The sequence below is a fragment of the Tinamus guttatus genome, unplaced genomic scaffold (genome assembly GCF_059628265.1).
Source record: "Tinamus guttatus ecotype Peru unplaced genomic scaffold, ASM5962826v1 Tinamus_guttatus_pri_ptg000150l, whole genome shotgun sequence".
Lineage (NCBI taxonomy): Eukaryota > Metazoa > Chordata > Aves > Tinamiformes > Tinamidae > Tinamus > Tinamus guttatus.
Window position 1 is genome coordinate 2271365 of NW_028288684.1, and position 18686 is coordinate 2290050.

Sequence of the window (18686 nt, forward strand, 5' to 3'; positions counted from 1 at the left end):
ATGCACTTGATTTTTCCTATGTAATTTACTAGTTTGTTTATAAAACTACTGCAAATAGATTACTGCAAGTTTTCTGGAACTATAAATATTTTATCTCGATCCATGAAATAGGCAAATTTATTGCTGGCATTAGGAAACCCCAGACTATCCCAGTTTTTCTTCTTTTCATGGATCAAAGGTATTATAAATACATAGAGATATATATAAATAGATCTGATATATTTTCAAGCCATTTCTGTCTCACACATTCTACATTTCATTTTCAGCACGCCTTGTCTCAGTGACTAAATATGACTGTCAGATAACCTTTGATTTAACTTGTATTGGTACTAAAAAAAAATCTGACAGTTCTCCTGCTCAGTTCTCTTCAGATGTTAACTAGAAAAGACTATATAGAACAAGCTGCTACGGTCTTCTATCTCCTGCAGGATTCCTTAATGATGTTTTTGTGTGATCATGACCCACAGGTTCAAGTGTCTGGCTGCAGCTGAAAAGCAAAGCCAACGGATTGCAACCAGAGCACTTTTTTTTTTTTCTTTTTTGTTATCAGTTCATTCTTCACCTACATTTAACTGTCATTTTATATCTGCTTGACACCTCAGCTGTTAAATGTTATTCTGAATGAAAACTATTTGGACATGCACACTTCCTGCCTTTTCTCTTCCTATACTATGGCAAGGGCCATAGTAACTGTTGCAGATTGCTGGGAAGAGGGCAGCCAGAAAACTGAGGCTAATTTTGTAGGTATCACTTATTTTTAAGCCTGTGTATTGGGAGGTGGGAGAGCAGTTATGTAGGACAGTATCTCTGCCTGTTCATCACCTGCAAAAAATATTTGGTGTATGTAGCTCCTCTCCTCAGCTGTCAAAGGCAGCTTGTGGGAGACAGCAGCCATGCACTCAGTGAAATAATGTGGTGCAAAGACCTTGTTCCACTAGAAATACAGTAAGTGCTCATAATGTAATAAAGTACCACATAGCTGTAGAAACTCATGTCTTGATCTCGTCTACTGTCCCTAGCCTGGAGGTGTGCTTGGTCCATTGAACTCTGCTTTGGCAGATTCTCAGCTTGATATTAAGGCCTAACTGACACAACTAGTCTGCATCTGCACCTGAAGTGATTTGCGGTCAATTAGCCTTCTTTCCTGTACCACTCTCTCTCACATGAATTATCATAGAAGAGTAAATTAAGTAGCCTCCTGTCATCTATGTTGATATGCTCTATGTTTGCAAGCATACTGGATGGTTTTGGAGCTGGAAACAGCAGTTTCACTGTTGACTCTTTAATTCCTTTGGTATATGCATACATTAACAATACATTACTGAAAAGGTTCTTACCATCTCCTGGATCAATAATCTCCACAGTGGCCACATCAGGGAACTCAAGGACTGCCATTACAGGCTCAGAAAGAACAATTTGAAAGGACTCTGACTGTTCATGTTCACCGTCACTTAAAATCCGTACTCGCCACGTAGCTAAAGTTTGGCCAGGATTAAACTGCACCTGTTTCTGGGCTTTTCCTCTGAAGTCTCTATCTTTCTTGGCAGTACCATCTTTAGTACTAATACCTGCCAAAAACAGAAATTTAGATAATTAAAAACATCAGTTGTATTTTCCTCTCATTACTTCAAAAAGCTTTTTTTTTAAAGAAAGAAAACTTAGAAAAATACAATTTTCCCAACTTAAGACTGCTCAAGCTAACCGTGTTCCTCTTGATCAATTCTATACGAGTGTCACAAATAAAGATGAAAACAGACAAATTATTTTAACTAAAGGCAAAATGCTAGAAAAGCTCTCCATTCTCTGAGCTGACTGGCAAGTTTACTTTTCTAAAACAGCTTTTAATTGACATTTCTCCCCTGGTTCAAGGCTGTCTGAAAGTCCTTTGTGCAAATCAGTCCTTTAGAACTGTCTCCAACTCATGCATCTGGCTTCTGTTCCAATGCCACAGCACCACCCAAATGTCAAAGGTTCTCAGAAGAATTCAAAAACTTACCTCATCCCTTCTCCACTTCTTCCAACTGTACCATTTAATATACTAAAAGTTACCACCTCTCCCTACAAATTTGCCTTTCTCACTTCCTGCTTGCTCTCCTCCTTCATCATACCAATCTTTTATTTAACCTCTATATCCCTTCAGGCCCCTCAGCCCTGTGTATGGATCAGAAAGGCTAGTAAGTATCTTACTCAATATCTTCTATGTTCTTTTTGTAGAATCATTATTGTTGGAAAAGATGTTCAGGATCATCAAGTCCAACAGCAAACCCACCACGACACCATGCCTACTACACCATGTCCCTAATGCCTCATCTACACGTTTCTTGAACACTGCCAGGGATGGTGACTCCACCACTTCCTTGGGCAGCGTGTTCTCATCCTTGACGACTCTTTCTGTGTAGAAATTTTTCCTAATATCTGACCTGAACCTCTCCTGGTGCAACTTGAGGCTATTTTCTCTTGTCCTATCCATTTTGCATGACTAAGGTCGTCAACCAAAGACAAATTATTCAAATTTGTTACCCTTGTTTGTCAGTTCTCTTTTTGGAGTTCAAGTCTGCTGAATTCAGAAAAAAAAAATGTAAACACTATTTTTTGAAAGTCAGAAGTCATATCAGTTTTTGTTAACCAATATCAGTAATTAATTTAAACCACACATCCTTAACTTTTTTCCTTATCTCTATCATTCTTTTACTTTATTTCATACAAACATTATCAAAGTTAACTAACTGTTCAAAACAGAGTCTTTCAAGTTAGATTCATTTAATTAATACCTAGTTCCTGTAAATTTCCTAACTAGCTAGGTGGCCCAACTATATCTCAGTACTTGAAACTGAAATTGTAATTCACAAAGAGCCTATAACAGAAGCCCCATTTCTAAGGAAGAGTCTATGCTTCACGTCAGGTAAATGCTTACATACTTGCCTAAAATCAGCCTCAAACTGAGAGCTTTTTCTAAGCAGTATGAGCCCACCAGGAGTTTTAACCTGAAATTATTCAAGAATAATCTTTGCTGGTCCAAATGCATCAACAGTATGGATGGAGAAGGAACAGAATGGAAGCAGATCCAGAAGCCAGAGATAGGTGTAAGGTTGCAGAATGTGATAACACAATCTTTTTTCACCTTTTCAGTCTCCAGACACTGCAAGCAGCTTTCAACACCTCCTGTATCAGCCTCAATTGGCTGCCAACATTGACTGAAGAAAATGAGCTTACTGCTCGCGCACTTGCTGGTCACTGCTTAATCAGACCAGCTCACAACAGCATTCCAAAAAGAAAAAGTATCACGATTGCTACCAAGTTGCTATACATATGTTTTCTTATTAGAGAGAAAAAAAATCCAGAAAGGATCTGTGAAAAATATACAATACTGGTACCAGACCTAGGTATCTGCTCATAAAATAATTCCAAACTGTACAGGCAATGAATTAACACTGCTTCTCATTAAAACTTTTCATTTTATTTATAATATTAGTTAAGGTTTGTACTGGTCTTTTAATAAATCTGTGTGCTAGAGCTCTAGATGTGTGGGTTTGTATACACACAGTTTTCAAAGGGGATATTCAGTCCTTTCACAATCCCTCTTGGCAAGAAAATTTTCTATGACTGCATCATGACTGTTCATGATTTCTGAACACTTTGAAGATTTACTTTTTTATTTATAAAAGGACAATTTGATGCACTATTCTTATTTTAACATCATTTTAACATCATAAATTTTATGCATTCATTTTTATTATTTTTATATTATATTCAGTAAATATTATTTACATGATTTAAATATTTTTAAAGATTCAACTTAACTAATGAAGTTATTTTAGGAGAAGCAACGTTCTAGGTAACTAATTCAAATTATTTGGTATACATCAGTAAAAGGATATAGCTGCATTGATGCATTTCAAGAATTTGCTTGCCAGCCTAGTATAGAAGTGACTGATAAGACTAGAACTGAACTTACTTATAAAAGAGGTTTCTCCCAGGTAACCTCTTCGTTTAAGAACAACATCCAGATATTTGGAGTCTTCATTCACTAAATAATATTCCTTTTCTAAGGAGATCCAAGCCCAGTTTAGGCGAAAATGTTGATTCTTCAGCTTATTGCCTCCTGTAAAACAAAACGATAAAATAATTTATTTATTTTCCCTTTTTGTCAAATACTGTTTTTTTCTTTTGAGATTAACATACCTTGTATCCTAGATGAGATACACATCCTAACTGGCCATTAAAATCCAAGCATGGCAAAGGTTTAAAACTAAGTAGTAACTAGTATTCAAAGTTCTTGTATTGGTATTTGGTACCCATAGGAATACATTTTCTCTTAGAACTTTATCTCAGTTGCATTTAGGCCAAAGTATGTTAGTTTTCTATGAGTTTGTGAAAACATATTTGGGATCCCTTTTCTAAAAAATTACAAAAATTGAGGCTGATCCATGGTTCTGCACAACTGTCTTTGTATTTCCAAAAGACATGTTCCACAAGGCCACATGTGGAACTTCCTAGATATTATTAGATTGCTTGAAGCACAAGAAGGCCCTTAATATCCTGAAAGATCAGAGATGGTATCTATCATCTTTTGGTCTGTAAAAGCAATTTTCTATGAGATTTTCTTTCAAAGCTGCAAACAGAATTAATTCCTGCCATGTATGAAATTAACCCATTTACCCAAACGGCCTGACTCTAAAACCAAGTATTTTGTTCACCAAAGCCATCAACTCCTTTTCTTGTTAGTTTATAAATTATATATCAACTTTGCATGATATAACACATTTATGACATAGCTTTCATAAACTTAATAGGAAATGGTTTCTGCAAGATTAAGTCTTTCCTGATACATGTCACAGTTTACAGCTAAGGCATCTGCCCTCCTAAGCTCACATGCTTGTAACCGTTGGGTTAATCACACAAGCGTGATCATCTGTGTCAGTAAAGAGATTTGGAGAGAAACGATCCCTTTTTAGCATTCTCCTTGCAACAACCTGTCTTCATGGCACCATGAGTGCCTCAAACTAATTGAGCTGCTGAGCATTTTGCAAGGGAAATTTTCAAACAGATCAAAATGAGTCCTTAACCTTTTTTTTCCCCCGAACACACCTGTAGTACCACAGTCCTGGGAAGAAAGTGAACTCCAGGGATCCTTCCCCAGGTCTCTAGTTCAGCCATTTCACAACAGCTTTCCTGCAGGCTCACTGAGATGGATAGTTTTTGTGTACTCAACTGAAGTTGAAAACTCACTAAAGCACTACACTGCTGAGGAAACTGAATGATTAACATGTGCCATGGGCTCCGGATGATGGCTTTCCCATAAAGTGGAAGATCAAATTTCATATCCAAATGATGGAAAGAACCTTCACAGTGCTTCTTCTCAAACAAAAATATCTGTATAATCATCATCGGAAGCTGGCTCATTTTTGAAGCCCAAGCAATGCAGCAGGTTTTGGAGTTGATTTGGAAGCCACTTACTCCAGCAAAACACAGCACTTGCCTGCAAACTGAGCATGTCTCAGCTTAATCTTTTGCCCCCAGCAGAGATGAAGCTTCTGTGTTTACATTTAATACTACTCATACAACCATAAAACAGTAATAAGTGCTTATTCAAATGACAGAATATATAGTGTTTATCTTAGTCTAAAAAAAAAAATATTACAGAAACAACTAAGGTAAACATATGGTTGAAGACCTGGCTGGAAAAGCCACTTTTTTCCCAGTGTGTAAAATAAGAGCTGAAAGAGGTAGCACCCATTTCACCCATTTCACCTAAACCAAGTATTTGTACGGAGAACAGCAAATCAGATTAGCACATCTCTGACAAAGTATAGCACAACTTTACGTTCTCGTGTGTACTTTATTACCAGCTGCTTACTAGTTTTGCACAGCAAAAAGGCACTTCTTGTTAGTGCAGGAACTCTGGATGCCACGGATAGTAGCAGAGGGAGCAGTCAAGTCCTGAGTATCATTCCATGGGATGTGTTTGCCTTTGGTCAGGAAAATGCTACCATTTCCACAGCAAGAATAAAATAAATTGCTTAGCTCATGGAAGACATAAGGTTTTTTTTAGCAACTATCGTTTGTGAATGCTGGTTTGTGTGAAAGGATGTAATCTGATTCCCTTCCCTTCCCACAAGGTGCTGCTACAGAACAAGATTTGTTCAGGTATTATCAGAAATGTACAAATAAATCTCTTCAGAATTTAAGACCTTTGCACACAAGCCAGAGAAAAATATAACTGAATAGCAGAGAAATATATCTAAGTATTTCAGTTCATTCATAGCTGAGCTATTGTAGGAAGGGGCAAATGGAAGGTCGCTTTTCTCTTTCCAGTTTCTTCCATTTTATTCCCTTGAACAAATAGGCAACTTTTTCATTTACTTCTACTCTGCTTCCAAGACTAGCCTCTCTATTTCTTCATGGGACTTACTTACTTGTATAATCTCTCCAACTTAAAGGCAATGTAAGTGAAAGGAGGGGAATGGTTATCAGAGTGTTATACTTCACTCCCTGCCCTGCTTCTTTCTGCTCTTTTGATCTCTATTGTTGCAGAGAAAAGGGAGGCCCACAAGTTCACAGACCAAAACCTGTGGTGAGCACTGCCACTAAAAAACCACTAACCACAGTGTTAGCTAAAGCTGTACTTACTTTACCTTAACCATATTGTATTACCTCCATAAGTATCTCTCTTCAAATTAGCTTCTTGGGACAAATGTACAAGAATAATTTTTGTCTGTTTATCTACTGAGAAAAAAAAAATATGTGAGCACCCTGGCCTATTTAAATCTAATTTGACAAAGGCTTCTAAGATACAGAAGTGAAGAAAATTGTCTGACCACTAGAAGATAGAAAACCAATTTCTATCACTACCGAGAAAAAAAAAAAGGATGCTGCTTCATGAGTTCATTTCATATCATAAATGAGAATATCAATGAAGAAAAAATATAAATATCTGAATAAATGCCTGAAGAAAAAGCATCTATCAGAGTTTGCATTGGTGGAGACAGAAGAGATTCCAACCACAGGACAAAAAGCAAAGGAAATCTGGGATCAGTTGTTCCATTGCGCAAAGAACTACTGGTTTAAATATGTGGTGGACACAAGCACACAATCTACAACTCACACACATTTCAGCTTTAGTGTCTCAAATAGTTCAAACCTGAACTGATCTATATTTGCAGTTAACTACATGCCTTATCAGCTCAAAATACTGAAGTATATGGCAAGTTATGGTACCTCAGAATAGCGTCCAAGGGCTTTCTGGAAAGGAGTGGATGACCAGCATATCTTAATTGCTGCAATTGCCTGGGAGCATCAAAGCAGATGCCTTGTAGTAGCAAAATACAGCATTACCCCACCTATATAGTTCAGGAATCATTGTATAGCGTAACTAAGACTATAGCAGGACATCTTAACATATGATGTACTTCTTCCCTATTCCCCCATCTCTTTCCAATTCCTGTCACTGTTTGTCCATTCTTTGCCACAGACCTGCAGCTTTTCCTTTTTGGCTCAGAATATCTGACCCCACTGGATGTTCCAGTCAGGGTTACCAAAATTGTCACTACTCTGTGCGACCCAGTGCCACGTGCTCTAGGTGTCCCTGCTTAAGCATGGCTGGTTGGACTAGGTGATCTCTAGAGGTCCCTTCCAACCTCAACCATTCTGTGATGCTGTGATTCTGTGATACTCTCTCCTTTTCCTTGCTATGGATCTCCTCAATGTAGCAGGTATATGAAGTATCTGAAAATGAAAATCCACTCCTGAACTTGAACTCAGCCTTCAATGCAAACAAATTTTCAGAGACAGAGAACAGAAAGGAAATCTTCCATCTTTAAACATCTCTCTCATTTTTTTCAACCTCCATTTGCCACTTCCTTCACTGTCAAGCCAAGCTAGTTACTAAGTACAAGGATAAAGTTACTTCAACAGTCTTATTAGAAGTAGAATCTGATATGAAATGTAGAAACCTGTCTCCAACGTCTCAAATATGATTCCCCATTTAGCCATGAAGCTCCCTGTTTTCACCATCAGCAATTCCTATGTTTTTTGATTCCCACACTATTTGATAGTCACAATTAATAGTTTGTATAAAAATGTAGAAAATAGATCATAAATAATCTTTATTCAATGCATTGGACAACACATTATGCACTGTTTTCTCTGCTATAAAAAATCTTGAGAAATAACACATCTTGTAAAACTGCCTTTATATCTTGTAAAACTGCCTAATTTCATTTAGAAAAATGATTTGCAGAAGCGAAATACAAACAAGACCTGCATGTAGAAACTTTTATTAAAATACTTTGAATTGACTTCAGCCATGTGTAAGTTAACCTAATAATTGTATCCAATTAGAAACACATTAAAATGCTTCATCTTTACAAGTCTTTCTCAAATGTACCGTAATGGAATCCAATCACTGTAATAACTTAGTGAACTCTGCACCCTTCTGCACTCTGTCTGCCACTGTAACTCAATATATTTGCAGAACAACCAAACCCAAGCCCCCAAAATAGCCCCTAGTGATTAGGAACTAAAACAATGGTTTCTCTGACTTCTCATGAGAAAACACACACTTCCCAGCGCTATGGAATTGGCTTGCCTGGAGTGTAATTGCTGGTATCCAATGAACTGCAGACAGTTTCCGTCTTTCAGTAGTTTCTGTAACCTTTTTTTGCTCCTGTTTCATGTCTACCCCAAGAAACAAGTTGGAAAGGCTGCTTTGAGTAAACAAATGCTTCAAGTAACATAGTAGAAAAAATATTTGAAGAATACTGTGTGGTTGCTTTATGAGAACAACAGATGAGGAAGTGAGAAAAGAGACATGAATGGAAAAGCTAGACAGTGCATATTAAATTCTGATCCTGTAAAATTCAGCTAAGCGTAACTAAGGAGGTATCCAAGCGCAGGCTGAGATTCATGCTGGGTTAATTTTAGGAATTCCCAATTGGAGTTTATGTCCTGTTCTTCTGATGGAGACCAACCAGTTTGGGATTAAGAGATTAACCAGGTTCTCATTAGCAGAAACTGTGGAGGCAAACATGCGATAGCTCTTCAGTTACTATTCACCCAGCATTTCCCAGCTTTACAGCAAGTTCAGTTTAAATCAACCTCAGTATAAATTAGTTTACCAAGAGGCAGGCTACCTTCATCCTCTTGGCTGCACGGAGAGGCTGTGGAGCCTCTCTTCAAAGAGAGGAGCAAAGAAAAGAGCAAAACAGACAAATGAGTAGGGAAAATTCATTATCAACCCTGGCTGAATCACCAAAGACAGATGCTAGAGCAGTACACGTAGTTGAAGCCTGCAGAGCTACTAAGTGGCTAGCTTTGTATCTGATTCCAAGGGAATCGAAAAGATCACTAGTGGTTTTATTATTAATTTATTTTTTCTGTAAACTTCCCATTTCTACAGCTCCACTTCAGGCTGGTGACTATGCAATAATTTCATGGATTCAGAGGTACTGCTGAAATCCTTGTGCATACACTTATGTGCGCTGCAGAAAGTGTCCTTAATGAAATGCAAGACGTCAGGCAACCCTGAAAGTTCTTAGCAAGACTAAACAAACTAGAACAGGACAAATATTATTTCTTCTTCTACCAATCTTCTACCAATCCATCAAAAAACAAACTGTTCACAAAAAGAAAGACTGACTTTGATTACTCTCTTCACCTAAAGTACTGCTTGAAATGAAATTTGAATTTCATTGTTTTAAATAGTCTGAGTTTTTTAGGTGTATATAGCTTTTCATATTAATATTGCAATCAGTTTATTCTCATTGTAATCTGCTCAATTATTCTGCAGAATATTATAAGAATTTTGATTTTTTGATGTAATTCAAGATAAAAATATCTCAGAAGCTTTTCACAGGATGAGAAAATTGCTTCTCTCCATTCAGATACTTAGTAAGTGTCCAAAATGTATAGCTGGGGGAGATGTATATAACAGTATTCACAGGATCACCTTAGACGATAACTTCCTCAGACAGTCACACTCTAGAATTTGATTCATCTTATTTTGAGATGGACATTTAAACTAGGTCAGAGGCAGCCTAGATTTTCTTGTAAGAGGGCAAAGAGTTTAAGTGAAATTAAAAGCAAACTGCATGTAAAGCACTGTCAGCTCATTAGACACAAACATTTATTAGCCATTTCACAGAAAATACAAATTGGCAATTTCAGAAAGGAATTGATACAATATTTGGTGTTTGCGCATACCAAGAAGAAAATATTACATCACTTTAAAACACTGCAACGTACACAGTGCAGCCACACAGGTTATTGTGAAGACAACAATGAAAAAAAGTCTGATCTAAATCTCATTGACATAATGGACAGATCATCATCCAGTTTATATGCAAAGATTTCTTTGGAAATTGCCAGGGAAGGCAGACTTACTAATAATTACAAATCTGTTCTCATGAAAAATCAGAACTCACAAGTATTTCTTTCAAGAAATACTTTGTCTCACTGAATATTGAGAGGAGTGGCATGGTCATAATAGAATGTGCTCAAAACAATTCGTAATGAAACTCTGATCCATCAGAAGGCATTTAATATTGGAAAAACAAAAAGGAAAACATAAGGAGACATCTAAAGGGATGAAAGTGAGCGTATTATGGGATAAGGACATACTACAAATAACACACAGCATGAATATATACTGTGAAAGCTTGGAGTTACGCTGTACTGAATGAACCTGCCCCTACCCAGTATTTGAGGTCAAACAGTCCTTGACAGGCTGCTATTTGGATGACAGACCTTAAAGAAACTGGCAAGCACATGCCAAAGTTCATGCTGTATTGAACACTCCGCTGATACCAGGACACAAAAAATGAAGAAAACCTTTATTCTGTCCCGTTACTGCTTCTGAACTGATGAACAGGAGACAAAATAGAAAATAAAAATATGCTATCTGTCTCTTGATTGATATTCCTCTGTTTGTTAGCCAGTTATTAGAGATCAATTTAACTAATCAGCAAGTAGTGAGCACTTCTAATAGCCTTGATTTGACAGTACTAAAGGAAAAAGAACAGAAAGCCTCAACTGCTTGGGAACCTGTCCTCCTTTCTAGAGACCCAGCTCATGTAATTAAGTTCAAAAGAAGCAGGACAAACCCCAAAACAGGGGACGGGTAGCAAAGGAAACTTCTGAAAGGGGACAGGGAACAACAGTGTCCCTCCTGACACAGAAGACGGAAGACATTAGGAAGCAGAGCTGTCTGCAGACTGCTGTATTAGTTGCACTCAGCAGTTGCTCTTGCTGTACAGCTGTGATAACTCTGTATTTTGAAATGGTGTTTTTGAAATGTATTCTGTACTTGATGACCACTGCCTCTCTACAGAAAAAAAAAATCAGAGCGGCTAAATTCAATAGTTCCCACTGAATAGTCACATCCAATAAGCAATGTATTTTTGGCCAGGTCCCAGGTAGAGGAATCTAATAACTGGCTTCTGTTCCAGAACAGGTAAAGATGAGACCGGTCACTAAGGCTAGGATTAGTTTAATCTAGTTTTATCATTTAAAAGACAGATAATTAAAGCTAGCTGTCCAGGCACAACCAATTGAAAGCAAAGCCTCTCCAGGAAATGTAGTTATATTTAATTCTAATAGGATGAAGTGGATTGCCCCCTGGAAGGATCTGGCTCACTCTGCTGATTAGGAAAGGAGATTACAGAGCCAGGCAGACAGCTTACATTCAGATACATAAAACTGTGATTTTCATGGGTGCACAAAGAGTCCTGAGAAAGCTCAAAGATACAACCAGTCCTGAACTGATAAATCTGCAGATTGTAAATTCAAACACTTTAAAATTCATCTTCCAAATATTTTTATAGATATATGTTAATATACATATTTGATTTGGAGGAATTATTGATTCATTAAATAACTATTTCTGTGCTGCCATTAAACTGATAACTGTTTTGTGTAACTAACTTCACAGTAGAAAAATAATTTAAGCTCTCTGTTGGGTAGTAGTAGTGAAAACCCAAACATCCCTTCAGGCTGTCATGTCTATCATTAAACAATACCCCTGTTACCTAAAGCAGAATACCTGTTTTCCTAAGGATCCACACCCTGTGCCTCCCTCTAAAAGGAAAAAAAAAAAAAAAAACACCACCTGGATCAGTAAGACTGCATGAATGCATGGCCTGCAGCGGTAAGTAAATTTATTAGATCTCTGGCAACACATTCTTAAAATAAACTTAGTAGTTTTCAGGTTTCTGTTCGCTAATTCCTCTTGCGGCGCCAGACGACTCCCAAACAGCGGACTCCAGCTGAATTGAGCAAGATTTGATTTATTCTATCAGAAAATAGTGGGTTTACTAGCATGTTTCTATCAGAAAAGAGAGCTGCTTGCTTAGGTACTGCTTTATATGGGACTTTCATTTGTTTATACCTATAGAGTAGTATCATGCACACACAGTAGTTCACAAAGAAATTACCGTCAGTAAGTAGCCTGGTCGAAGAAGATTTTCCTTTTTTGAAATCACACTTCCTTCATTCAGGCCCTATTCCAGCAAACTCTGTTGTGTGAGTGCCTAATATTTCAATGCTTCTGAGTACTGAGTATATGAGTGGGTGCCACCTGAACCTGAGGTCCTTAATTTTTCATAATGAATTTGAAATAAGTATTTGTGGCAAAATAACTGGCAAACTTGTCTGCTAGTTGAACTTTTTAACTCTGAATGTTAAATGATGTCTTTGCGGAGAATTCCTTTCCATTTCAGATGACAATCCAGACTCATAAATCTCAGATTTACAGTCTTAACAAAAAATGTATGAGATGCATTAAAGACATTGTTGTTATTTGCAAAACCTACTATAAATAAATTGGAATAGCTTCTCCATTTAAACAATTTGATTTCTGGGCAGCATTCTTGTTGTAAATGAATGAGCACCTATAGGAAAACTACTCCTTTAACTCCATGTCAAAGTGATTGAACTAGTGTTTTATTAAGAATTTACTTCTACAGATTTGTATTTTGGAACTTTCTGTTCTGGCAATGCAACAAATAAAATGCCTGACTGACTAGAGGAGAACAAGTGCCAGGCAGTTCACTTAACTTTTACTTTTAATTCATTTCAGATTAATTGTACTGGGTAATCTTGAATACTTGACTTTAAATTTTATTTGACTGGAGAAACTCCTTTGTGGTGGTTTTGATCTCTTTTAAGCTATGCCAATCCTTTAACCTTACAGTGATTTAACCCTACTCAGGAAGGACAAAGTGAAAACATCAAAACATAAAAAATAAAACAGCCATTACCGTTACAAAGACAATAACAGGTTCCTTTCTAAACATTTATAACTTTGCCTTAAAACATGCCTTGCAAAGGAGGTAGATATGAGTTCAATAAATTACTTCAACTGCATTCCTCCATTCTTATATTATCCTATATTCTCATGTTCCTAATGCTGTAGACACAGTATATATAAATAAAATTTGGGAGTAACCCCAAATTCCTTCAAAGATTCACATCCAAGTATAAAGAGGTCTGTCTAAATACCAAAATTAAGTAGAGAAAAGAAAGAAATTCTGAACTAACTGCAGAATCTGCATGATCATTGGGAGTTTCCCAAGATAACAGCCCAGGCTCAACCCAAATACTTCAGAGGGACGGGGGACAGAAGTGACAGTGAAATTATGACAACTCAATGTGAATTCTGGATTGAAAGAACACATTCTTTCAATCTCTCTACATCATCTCTCGAAGATTTGAGACAGTTAAGCAATCGAATGAAAGCTGTCAATAGAAAAACTCCATCTTTAAAATTAAATTTTTAAAAAATTAAATGTGAAGAGATTTTAAATAAATTAATAAAATTTAAAACATAGAACCATTTCAGTGACAATACCATTGAATTTAATTTTAAACTCTTCACATTTTACTCAGCTTTAAAGGGGATGGCAGGTTCAAGTACTGTTGTATGTCTTCAAATACTTGTAAAATAGCACAAAATACTGCAACATCTTGATAACTGACAAGAGCCTAAAATCATATTACATTTGGTAAAATTCTTTTTTAATAAAATTACATATTGACCTTAAATAACCAATGTAAGTTTTTTCACAAGCCAAGCTGAAATAAACTTGGCATCACTCGGGCTTTTGGGAAGTCCTTGATCAAGATTTCTGAGACCATCCTCCTACATGTTTTCAGAAATTAAAATCCTTCAGCTTTTTCCCAAAGGCAAGGGAACAAGTTTCCACCAGCAGCCAAGTCCGACTCCCACTGAGAGTGCTGGCTATCACACGCAGGCAGCTAAAGGCCTGGGTTGATCTGCGGTCCCAAGTTTACATATTTCCCCTCAGCTTTTGTACAGAGACGTGGGGAGGTGTGACCACAGGAGTTCTAACGTGCCAACTAGCACAAATGTCTCGCATTATGGAAGAAGGTGTTGCCACATGTTTGAAGGGGAGCAGCACAGTCCTGTCGGGACGTGACCGCAGCCTCCTGAACGTCGTCCATCAGCGCCGGCGTCATGGCTGTCATGTAGAGCCGAGCGCTCCCTCCTCGCAGTGCAACCAGGGCGCCCATGCTGTGCCTAGGAAAGCTCCTGGGGCTGAGCTCTCAGACCCCGCTTATCCTCCTCTTGGTTGGCCATGTTAAACTTGTGATTTTAAAATTCTTTCATGGCCATTCAAAACATTTATACATCCTCCTCCCCCCGCCAAAAAAGAAAGATAGTATCTTTGCTACTTATTTGGATAGCTATTACTTGTAGTAGGCAGCACCATGCAGGAGATGCAGCCATGGGCCTCGGGAGACTCATCCCATTGGGAACACCAGGAAAATGCCCACAAGTGCCAGGCAGTGAAGAACTGTGGTACAACCAAGATGGGCACACAAGGCCCAGGAGACATGACGATGAAGCTCATCTGCACAAGCAGATTCAAAGGGCAACTCAGACAATCAGTCTCAGCAGCCTTTCTGCCAGATAATTTTAGGGGACTACTCAAATCCTTCCAAGTAACTGTTGGCTTCTCTCCCTTGGATGACTGCAAAGGCACTTCTCTTCCTTCGCCCTTTGATTAGAGAAGAAAATTAGGCACTTATTTATAGGATTGTTTCATTAGAAGTGTGTAAAACTTAAACACTTAACTTAGATTGGGTTTCTTGCTCTGTTTAATAGGCCTGAACAGGCATGGTTGTCAGTTAGTTTAATATCAGCAGACCAGACTGTGGAAGAGTCTGCTCTTCACACAGCTACTTGTGTGTGTCATAAAATGCCACTGATGGTGGGGCCACTGTGTGACATACAAGGAAAATGAAATTCTGAGATCATCTATGGATAACCAGCTGGTCAGCTGGTTAAACAATCCACAGCTTCCCTTCTGTACAAAATAATCTACTCTAGATGCATACATATTAAAGCAAGTCATATGGCTATGACTTCCTATCTTTTTAGAGAAAAATCTGAAACAATATGTAGTATATAATGAAGTTTCAATATTTTCAATATTCACACATGCAAGTTAAAGTCATACAAATGCCCACATCCTTGCTAATCGATTTTCTATCTGCTATAGCTTTGTCTATGCTAGAAAAAATGTTCCTACCTTAACCCTTTCAAAGAATCAATATGGTCAGAATACTATTTTGCCAATTGGAGACTGGATTCTAGTGTTACTAGTTTTCCAAACTCCCACCTATGACATAACTTTTTAAAAGGAGTTTGCTTGTTTATTATTTGTCTACCTAGGCCTGTTAGGCCTTTTGTTTGAAAAGCGCAATGAATGCAAACAGTATATAAAATCTGAATACATAAAATCTGGCTATTATTTTTAAATGGCACTTCCTTCACTCTCTCTGCCCCAGCACGTGCAGCTGTATCAGTATAAAAGTGCTGATCAGTTTATGTTATTGAGAGGAGGGTTCCACCTGTTCTTATATAACCATTAATCTGTTAATTATTCCAGTTATTTTTAGCTATTTTTCACATCAGAAAAGAAGGCAACATTACACATACCCATATAGGTTTGCAACCATACATAGCCTTTGCCCTCTAAGTCCAAACTCACTTGTCATCTCTAGCAATCATTCCAGTAACAATCTGCGATCTCTATTCTGATGTTTACCTCTGAACTGAAAGATTTCTTAGATCACTGTCTAGGATCACGTAGATCTTTCCCGCAATGGCCAAAGACAGCCAGAATGAAAATCCTCTTGCTCGTCACAAGCTCATCAATTTCCAGCTCGGCAAGGCAGAGACTTCTTGCCCTTCTCTCCAACTCGTACAGTTTGAACAGCTCTTCAAAAAGTAGTAACTAAAATTGGGCACTGCAGTCCAGAGGATGTCTCACACTTTTTTTTCCAAATATCCTGACTCAAGAATGTCAAGAGAACATAATCTGATCTTGGAAAGTCTTTGTCTAAGTAATCCTATGGGCATGATTCTGATCTTCTATTATTAAAGCTCATATATGTTGCAAAATCCTCAACTGCCAGAATGTGAGCTCTGTTCTTCACCTCTTCACCTACTAACACAGTAGCTTCTTGTAAAGTTAGTAAGAGTAATAGCATAACATGATCGTGGGAAAACACCTTATTTTCACTTCCTTTAGTTAATAGGCAACTTTCAGGGTAAGTCTGATAAAAGTCCTTATGTTAAAGAACATAGGAGGGAGGGGTGAGATGAAACCTGAGAGTGTACTGTCTCAAAAACTACCTGTTCAATGAAGACACACTTGCTGTAATTTGGTACATGAAAATGGGGACAAGATAGAGTGCTGCGTCATTCTAGAGATGCACAAGCTGTCTCCAGTTGAGCTGGTATGTCTACGTGGCACAGAGTGGAATGCCACAAAGCTCAGGTCCTGCCAAAAGCAACACGGAACCTCTCCAGTTCAGTGCTCTGCTCCAGCCCTGCTGATTGCCAACTCCTGAGCAACTAGGTAGACTAGATTAAGATCTACCCAGAACAACTCAGCAAGGATTGTGCTGCTCTATAGATCGAAAAGTTTTATTTTGGCTACTAGGAAACAAATGAGTTGGACAGTTTTTATCTTGGATTCTCTCAGTATTTTTCCACAGTGTGCTCTACAGCTTGATGGTTAAATTCTTCTCTTTTCTACCCATCCGTGACCATAAAAAACACCTTCCGTCTGGTCTGCCATGGCCTTCTTGTTGTAAATTCATAACTGCTTATGGATATATTGGCCAAGACTTCCAGTTATTTTGAAGTTTTCATTTGGCACTGTTCAATAACTAGAGACAAGTACAGGTTTGAGGAATTTGTCAGACAAATTTACAGCCAATTTTCACACTAGGGAGCATCCTCACAGAACACCACTTCCTCTGAATCACTTTTTGATAAACAGAACAGAAGCCTATTTAAAAGTACTGCAGAATGGGATGGAAACCTTCATTCCACTGCCACAGAACGGTCTCATTTGGACTATGATTGATCTTTTTCTCCCTAAGGCATCTCAGAACACAGCTACTCAAACACTGCTGGATAATGAGATTCACACAGTGTATTACCTGAGAAAGTTACAGCCTTTAAGGCTAATATTTTGCTCCCTTATCAAATATACAACGTATTCTGAATAAAAAATGTTATGCATAAGCACATTGAAGATCCACAGGATGATGTTTTGATTTTCACTGCATGTAGATATTTCTTAGAGAGATTCTTATAATTCTGGTAATATTCCAGAAGAAGTTTGAATATATCCATTAATAGCTATGTTATATTTCAACTTTAAAGCAAATGTGATCTCCTCTTAAACCATGAAGAGCTTATCAAGGCTGGCTTTGTAACATTAACTCTCCACTTTTTGAGGACTGATACAACAACTGATCATAAAAGCTTTACGTGAGAAAAAAGCCTAGGATGTCTGGAGAAGAGTATTCTGTAGATATAACATCTAAGGACAGACTTGGCATGAGCAAGTCCTTATGCAAGTAGGCCAGAATTTATTGGCAGAGAACTCCTATTTCTTTGGTGATTCTGCCACCTATGTTATCTTTTATGCTGATATATGTGGTCAGATTTTATGGTGAAACCAAAATCCAGAATAAAAGGAATTTCACTAGCACTTCTGTTGACATATATATGATTTTTCATCTTTTTTTTTAATTAGGCAACTATTTAATTGAGTAACTATTTAATATCCAATATCTGGAAAGTAGGAAGTTCATTTTAGCAAGAGAGTATCACTGCACTGTTTGTTCCTTGAAAATCCTAAAGTATATGTTCTCTCTGTTCTGTTTCCCTAAGAAGGCATATTACCTTGAAAATGTTTTATTCCCACAGATGATCTTCCCTGACATTTTCCAAAATAAAACAACTGCCCTGCAAGGGAGTCTTAGTAGAAAAGGACTCTAAACCATTCATCTCTTTTATACAAATATTGTATCATAATTACAGTCTTAATACTCTTGATAGATTTGTTTTATAACCAAACTGAAACTTAATTTCACTTTGCTCCATAATTAGAATTTAGTGTCAATCTATCTGCTTCAGTTGATCTGGGTTTGTTTTAAAATACAGCCTCTTCAGTACCTTTCAGTAGGATACCAGAAAATCCATCTCTTGAAGCAGTAAATCTCAATAAAATGTGACACAAGAGTATTAAGGGAGAAAAGAAAAACATAAAAAAACGAATAAGTTTGAACAGGAATTAAAATAATGGTTTCCTATATGAGCATGGTATCAAAAGAAAAGAAGAAAGTGTAACAAATACATTTATTTT

The 18686-nt window shown here is 37.4% G+C and overlaps 1 protein-coding gene across 1 annotated transcript in view; it reads right to left on the bottom strand.

Annotated features, from left to right (window-relative positions):
- The window catches only part of FREM2 (FRAS1 related extracellular matrix 2), a 117508-nt gene that overhangs the window by 45674 nt on the left and 53148 nt on the right, over positions 1–18686 (bottom strand). The window contains exons 3-4 of the mRNA XM_088522143.1: positions 3956–4102; positions 1338–1568 (exon numbers count right to left, since the gene is read on the bottom strand). Of these exons, the coding sequence (XP_088378269.1) occupies positions 1338–1568; positions 3956–4102 (378 nt within the window). The remainder of the gene's footprint in view (positions 1–1337; positions 1569–3955; positions 4103–18686) is intronic.